We start from the raw sequence: 7495 nt of genomic DNA on the forward strand, positions 1-7495 counted from the left end.
GCAGTGATGGCTGAGAGAATACATGGGGACCTAGTTACTACTGTAGCTGGGGTGTCCCTCCCTGCTTTCTTCTAGCTCCTATACCCAGTGGTATAAGTTCTTCGGACAGTCTGTATTTTTTCAATGGGACCTGAGCAGTCCAAGTGAGTGTTATTGGAGATAGCTCCCACAGGAAAGCAGCTGCAAATGTGACACAGTGCTGGCTGATAGACTACATTGGGACCTACTTACTACTGTAGGTGGTGTCTGCCTTCCTTCTTTCTTGTAGCTCCCATCGGCAGTGGTATAACTTCTACCGCCAGCATGTATTTTTTCAATGGGTGCTGAGCAGACACAGTGAGTGGGATTAGAGGTAGCGCCCACAGGCAAGCAGGTGCAAATGTGACACAGTGCTGGCTGATAGACTACATGAGGACCTACTTACTAGTGTAGGTGGGGTCTCCCTTCCTGCTTTCTTGTAGTTCCCATTCGCAGTGGTATAACCTCTACCGAGTCTGTATTTTTTCAATGGGACCTGAGCAGTACAAGTGAGTGTTATTAGAGATAGCTCCCTGTAGTGGATCTGGGATGGTAGTGATTTTCCACAGCAGCTCCTGCAGTGCTGTGCTTACTGTTGATATCAATATTATGACTACCGCTCGCACAGCATCAGGACTGTCCCTCCAGCATTCCTTCCCCCACCTTCACCAATAGCTGTGGGTGGGCATGATCTTGGGAGGGACTATGGCCAGGACAGCTGACCAAGGCTGACCAAGGAGATATTCCATACCATATGACATCAGTTCAGTAATATAAACTGGGGGAGAGATGCAGGAAGGGGAGGCGATATTCATTTCTGGCCTTCCAAAAGCAACCCCTATGCGTCGTGAAGCCCTGCTTCTCGGGAGGTGGCCGGACATCGCTGCTGATGGGAAGTAGAGAGTAACAGCTTTATCTGCTTTTGCTTTGCTTCCCGCGCGCGCGGCTTTGCTGCTTATTTATTAAACTGCTTTTATCTCAACCCACGAGACTCCCATCTTATTTTCTCCCCTTCCCTGGCTTGCTGAGGAGGTGGGGGATAAAGCGGTGTGGTGGGCACCTGGCATCCAGCCAGACTCAAACTACCACACTCCCACAGGAAAGCAGCTGCAAATGTGACACAGTGCTGGCTGAGAGACTACATGGGGACCTACTTACCACTGCAGGTGGGGTCTGCCTTCCTGGTTTCTTGTACCTCCCATATGCAGTGGTATAACTTCTACCCACAGTCTGCATTTTTTCAGTGGGAGTTGAGTAGTCCAAGTGAGTGGGATTGGAGACAGCTTTCACAGGAAAGCAGCTATGTGGCGAAGTTTTTTGTCTCTTGGCCTGAAAACATCAGACTTAAAGTGTGAAAACCAGACTCGAAGCCTGAAACCAGGCTCGAAGTCTGAAAAATGAACCAGACTCAAAATCTGAAAAACCCAGACTGAAAGCCTGAAACCAGGCTCGAAGCCTGAAAAACCTAAGCAGTCCAAGTAAGTGGGATTGGAGATAGCTCCCACGGGAAAGCAGCTGAAAATGTGACACAATGCTGGCTGATAGACCACATGGGGACTTATTTAGTACTATAGGTGGGGTCTGCCTTCCTGCTTTCTTGTAGCAACCATACGCAGTAGTATAACTTCTACTGATAGTCAGTATTTTTCCAGTGGGATTTGAGCAGTCCAAGTGAGTGGGATTTTATATAGCTCCCACAGGAAAGGAGCTGCAAACGTGACACAGTGCTGGTTGGCAGACTACATGGAGACCTACTTACTACTGTAGGTGGGGTCTGCCTTCCTGCTTTCTTGTAGCTCCCATACGCAGTGGTATAACTTCTACCGATAGTCATTATTTTTTCAGTGGCAGTTGAATAGTCCAAGTTAGTGGGATTGGATATAGCTCCCACAGGAAAGCAACTGCAAATGTGACACGGTGCTCGCTGATAGACTACATGGGGACCTACTTAAAACTGTGCTGGGATCTGTCTTCTTGTTTTCATGTACCTCCCATACTCAGTGGTATAACTAAAGTGACAGCATATATTTTTTTAAATAGGAGCTGAGCGGTCCGAGTGAGTGGGATTGGAGATAGCTCCCACAGGAAAGAAACTGCAAATGTCACACAGTGCTGGCTGATAGACTACATGGGGACCTACTTACTACTGTAGGTTGGGTCTGCCTTCCTACTTTCTTGTAGCTCCCATATGCAGTGGTATAACTTAAGCGACAGCATATATATTTTCAATGGGACATGAGCAGTCCAAGTGAGTGGGATTGGCCTCTTCCCGGGCCAGGTCTGCGTGGAGGGTGGTCGGTGTCCCAGGGAGGTGAGGGCGTCACACACACAGGGAGGGGTTGGGCTACCTTGGCCAGGTGGGCCCGAAGCTTGTTCTTGGCATCTCGGCGATGCGGTTGGTGAGGGCCACGTTCACGCTGTTGAACTGGCACCGCATCTCGGTGGCTGTCACCTCCATCAGGTTCTCAATGGTGTCCTGCAGCTGGGCGGAGGCCACCCGCTCTCTCTGCGACTGGAGGATGTTGTCGTCACTGAACTTGGCCCACGACTCGGGCACGGAGATGCTGGAGGGGGGAAAGGAGAGGCCCGCGGTCAGCCCGTGCTGGGAGGGCCAGGCCCTGCACAGACACAGCCTTTCCTGGTGGCCTTTCCTGTCGGGGAAAGGGAGCGGCACCGAGCATCCCGGGACGGCCGGGTGCCAGCGCTGCCAGGTGCGCACTCACGTGACATCTACACGCTGCACCCCGTGGTAGTAGCTGATGCCGTCGGAGCAGTTCCTCAGCTGGTGGCACTTGCTGTTGATGCGGCGGGCTGCCTGCTTGTTGGCCAGGTCCTTCTCCAGCTCGTGCTGGGCCCCCCAGTTGGTCCTTAAACGCACAGGGACAGCCGTGGTGGCCACGTGTGGGTGGGACGGTCTCCTCCCCTTCCCATGGCCGCGCAGCTCCCTTTCTCCCTTCCTCCCACCCCCCCCCTCCATCCCTCCCGGGCAGCTCTGTGCTCCCACCAACATCACTGCCCGCTCCCCAGGGAGATACGGGGCTCCTCCTTACATGAGCTGGGCTTTTGCCTTCTCCAGGAATAGCCGTATCCTCTCCTGGCAGGCCCTGATGCCATCCACTTCCTGGACAGAGAGAGGCAAAGCACAAGCCATCAGAGGCCACGCTCCAGCGTCACGGCTGACAGCTCTGCTGACCTCAACTGGAAGGTGGGATCTGCGTCCAGACTTACTGTTAAAAGCTCTTTTTCCACCTCGTCATGGACAAGGTCGATGCCCATCCTCTTCTCCCGCTGCAGGAGGCACTCCCGAGCAACCTGTTGGGGAGAGGCCGTTGGTGCCGACTGCAGGGCTTCCCGCAGGGATGCTGCCCGGCTCAGGACAGGGCAGACAAGAAAGGGGAGGTGGACACAGAGACGAGGACAAGGGCAAGCAGCGCCCTGGGCAGCCGGTTTAGGCCACGACTAATGGGCGGCAGAGCTCGTTTCATGCAGCGGCAGCATGAAAGCCCCGGGAGAGAGCACACGTGTCCCTGGTGCAGCGGCAGCAGTGGGCTACAGCTTGCGGCCCACGCACAGGGTGCTCACCTGGAGAGGGGCCTCTGTCTCGGCCAGAGCTCTCCCCAGCCGTGCCTTCATCTCTCTCAGGGCATCGCTCTCCTTGATGATCTCTGCCAGCTCATGGCAGAGCTCCGCCTTCCAAAACTCAATGTCGCTGACTCGCTGCCCCAGCTTCTTTGTGTTGTCTGCCTGGCTCTTGCTGGTCTGTTGGTATTTGTCCTGCACCAGGCGGGAGGTATCAGCCGTCAGCAGCTCCGCCTTGCGCTGGGACGTCTCCACCTCGTGGTAGTTGCTCTGGTTGGAGCGGTACCGGGGGCTGTAGCGGGTGAAAAGCGCCGTTCTGTTTGACACAGAAGGCAACATCTCGCTGGGGCTCAAGCCCTGGCAGGTGCCAGACAAGGGAGCCAGAGTGGGGTGGGTGGCAGCGGCCTTATAGTAGGCTCTGGGCATCCAGGGGAGGCCGTAGCTCTGCAGCACGGCGTAGCGAGGAGCACGGTTCTTGTAGCTCGAAGCCATGGGGCTGATGGCAGGCAGAAAGCGGGCAGGAGTTGACTTGGGGTGAGCGAATGTGACGGTTAAGGGAGAGTCAAGCAGGTCCATTCTCTTCCGGGACGTGTCCTGCACAGAGGAGACGGGAGAAGACAACTTCCCTCAGTCAGCTCCTGCACTTGCCTGACAGCAACAGCTGAGAGCACAAACGGCGACGCACACGGCACCCACACGTGGCCTGTGCTAAAGCCCTTGAAAACAAATCCCTCCCCAAGCGTTTGCCTAAGTCAGGGTTGGACTGTGGGGCTGGGATCCAGCACCAGGTCGGAGGAGCAAACCACGGCTGCTGAGGAGAAGGGCTGACACCGGGCCTTCATCTTCCTTCAATCTGTCAGTCCAGGGCAAGTGCACTTGCCCTTCCTCCACTGCCCATCTCTTTCTTTTGGCTGGCATATCTGCTGACCTCAGAGGCCTCCAGGGATCATTTTCACTTGAAAAGCTCCATTGCCAGCCCCGAGGGCTGTGAAGACACAGCCGCTCCCAGCTCAGCACCAGCTGTGGGCCAGGGACTCCATCCTCATCCTCTCTGTCTTCACAGCATGAAATGCTGGGCTGAGGACTCTGCAGGGGAGCTGAGCTTTGCAGGACGGGGCCCACAGGTGACCAACCCACCCCCTCCTCCCCCAGAACAGCCATCTCTTGATCTCAAAGGAAGAAAACCGGTCTGTGGCTCACCTGACGCCAAGGGAACATGCTTGGAAGGGAGAGATCCCACAGCCTTGTCAGAGCGTCTTGTAAACAGCAGCCTTGCAGTAACTCTGGGAGGAAAGACCACACAGGAAGATTGAGCTCCTGAGAGCTGCCTATGGCACTCTGGGGGCTCTTTCTCTTTCCAGGTGGAGGTTCTCAGCCCCTTCTGAGCAGAGGGCCACCAAATGTACCCAACACACCCCAGCTGAGGGCAAACGGCCAGGAGGGTCTGCTGAGCTGGGCATGAAGCTCTTGTGTGGGTACAGGTGTCAGCCCCTGGCACAGAAAGTCCCTGCGGCAGTTGCAGGCAGCTGCCGTGTTGCAGGGACGTGTCCTTCCCCGAACCCGTCCCGTCCCTGCTGCTCCCAGCCTGGCTCAGCCCGGGGGGCTGGCGGTGCCCGGGAGCTGCTGCTCACCGTGTGCTGTCGGCTCAGTGGCCCCACGGCCAATGTGGCCCTGTCAGGGACACGGGGACACAGGCCCAGGGAGCGTTGCCAGTGGCGCAGGGGGCTCTGTGACCTCATTCTGCGTGGGCCAGTCCCGGCAGCCGAGAGGGCGGCTGGATGCAGGAATGGGCAACCTGCTCCTGGCCTCTCCTCACTCTCCCCTTCTCAAGGAGATGGAGTTGCTCTCTCTGTGAGGGAGCAATTAGACTGCATTGGGCACTGGAATTTCTCACCACGATGAACAAGGTCATCAAAATAGATTTTTACACTGCCTACAGACAGGTGGAGAATTCTGAGTAGGTTCCAGTCCAGTGGTTTTGTATAATGAATAAAGATAAGTCCCAGCAACTAATTCAGGATATCTCAAAAATCTCACAAATCAAAGTCCGCAAGCGCATCAGGGGCAGAGAAATTTTTGTGAGTTGGCGATTTATGAAAGTTACTGGTCCTAGAATGGGAGTTACGTGCCCTGTACCTAGATCTCGCAGAGAAGTTGTGCTTCAGTAAATAATTGCTGGAATCGGGTAATTCCATGCCAACTTGGCTTTCTTTTGAACATCTTTCTTTCAAAAATCTCAAGATCTTTCTTAGAACTGCTAGTTCAACTCTGGCTGCCCAGGTGATCAGTACCTGGGTGTCCGCAGACAGCGTGAACAGCCACTGCAGAATTCAGGATGCACTGAAACAGCAGGTGAGAAGCTGAATTCACGGCCAGGTGGGACTTCTGCCCATAGGCTCCCAACAACGCTGTTTCCGATTTCCCTGAAAGTCTAAGGAACAATTAATTCTGCAAAGTACCAACAGTGGTGGCCATTTCCAAATTAACTTATGTGTTCTGGGAGACAGCCCAGCTCAGTCATCAAGACAGGAACCTTTCAAAAATTATGACTCCAGGGTGACAAATTCTATGGGCAGTGGTGGAATAAAACCAAGTGCTATAGTCCATAGTTTTTTTCTGTTGTACCTGGTGACAGGACAAGGGGCAATGGGATGAAGCTGGAACACAAAAGATCCCATTTAAACACAAGAAAAACCTTGTGTTACAGTTGAAGTGAGGGAGCACTGGCACAGGCTGCCCAGGGAGGGTGTGGAGGCTCCTTCCCTGGGAGGACTTCCAAACCCGCCTGGACGCGTTCCTGTGACCTGATCTAGCTGGACGCGTTTTGGCAGGGGGGTTGGACTAGATGGTCTCGAGAGGTCCCTTCCAACCCCTACAGTTCTACGATTCTATGAGCGTACAGGCCCTCCTGCAAGCCCGTGGTGATGCAAAGTGTCCAGAGTGGCTCTCCCAAAACCACTGGGCTTCTTCCTAATAGAGACTGGGTGAAAACCACCCCAGTGAACTCTTACTGTGTCCCCGTGTCCCTGACAATTCTTCCTCATCTCCGATCTAAACCTCCCCTGCTGCAACTTGATGCAACTTGCCCTGTCATTCCTTACTGGAGAGAAGAGATCGACCCCCACCTGGCTACAACCTCCTTTCGACTGCTCTCTGTCCCACCGTGAAAGAGCAGCGGCAGAAAGAGAAAAACCAAAGGCAAAAGAAAACCCGGGCAGACCATGTAACACACCAAACGATCATTTAATTCCCACTCAAGCCTTTCAGAAGGAAGCAGACTCTAACTACGCCACAAAAAGGATCAAAGCAAAAGTGGGAGTGCGCTCGGGCCAAACTGGGAACAGCTCCAACAGGAGATGCGGTGAGGGCCGCTGGGTCCAGCCTACACGTAGCTCAGCAGCCGCACGGTGCTGGGGAAGGCCTTGCGCAGCCCCAGGCACTTCTCCTGGTCCAGGAAGAGCGAATTGGCCTTGACAGAGAGGTCGTGCTCCAGCGTGGCCTTGGCATGAACCAGCCTCTGCAGGCTCCCAAAAGAAAGCAGGTGCAAATGTGACACAGTGCTGGCTGATAGACTACATGGGGACCTATTTACTACTGTAGATAGGGTCTGCCTTCAAGCTTTTTTCATAGCTCCCATACGCAGTACAATTACTTATCAGAAAGCATGTATTTTTTTAATGAGACCTGAGCAGTCCAAGTGCAGACAACTTCTGCAGACAGAATGTATTTTTAAAGAGAGCTGACAACGCCAAGAGCGTGGCATTGGAGATAGCTCTGACAGGAAAGCAGCTTCAAAGGTGTCACAGTGCTGGCTGACAGACTACATGTGGACCTACTTACTACTGTAGGTGGGGTCTGCCTTCCAGCTTTTTTGTAGCTCCCATACGCAGTGGTATCA

At 54.2% G+C, this 7495-nt stretch overlaps 1 protein-coding gene across 1 annotated transcript; it reads right to left on the reverse strand.

The window, feature by feature from the left end:
- Positions 1–2362: 2362 nt before the first annotated feature.
- Positions 2363–5336, reverse strand: LOC133628412 (tektin-3-like). The gene is made up of 6 exons (XM_062016569.1): positions 5229–5336; positions 3601–4191; positions 3247–3330; positions 3069–3139; positions 2742–2885; positions 2363–2582 (listed from the first exon to the last, which is right to left on the reverse strand). Exons 1-6 carry the CDS (start codon positions 5334–5336, stop codon positions 2363–2365), a joined length of 1218 nt encoding a protein of 405 aa, XP_061872553.1.
- Positions 5337–7495: the final 2159 nt, after the last annotated feature.

Source organism: Colius striatus, chromosome W (genome assembly GCF_028858725.1).
Source record: "Colius striatus isolate bColStr4 chromosome W, bColStr4.1.hap1, whole genome shotgun sequence".
In the NCBI taxonomy this organism is placed as follows: Eukaryota; Metazoa; Chordata; class Aves; order Coliiformes; family Coliidae; genus Colius; species Colius striatus.

Bases quoted from the DNA above. Each gene is read 5' to 3' on its own strand.
- LOC133628412 (XM_062016569.1), bottom strand. From the start codon at position 5,336: ATGAGGTCACAGAGCCCCCTGCGCCACTGGCAACGCTCCCTGGGCCTG. The intron at 2,886-3,068 runs GTAAGGAGGAGC...TGTGCGTTTAAG, and splicing joins AAGGCAAAAGCCCAGCTCAT to GACCAACTGGGGGGCCCAGC. The intron at 2,583-2,741 runs GTGAGTGCGCAC...TCCCCCCTCCAG, and splicing joins GTGCAGCGTGTAGATGTCAC to CATCTCCGTGCCCGAGTCGT.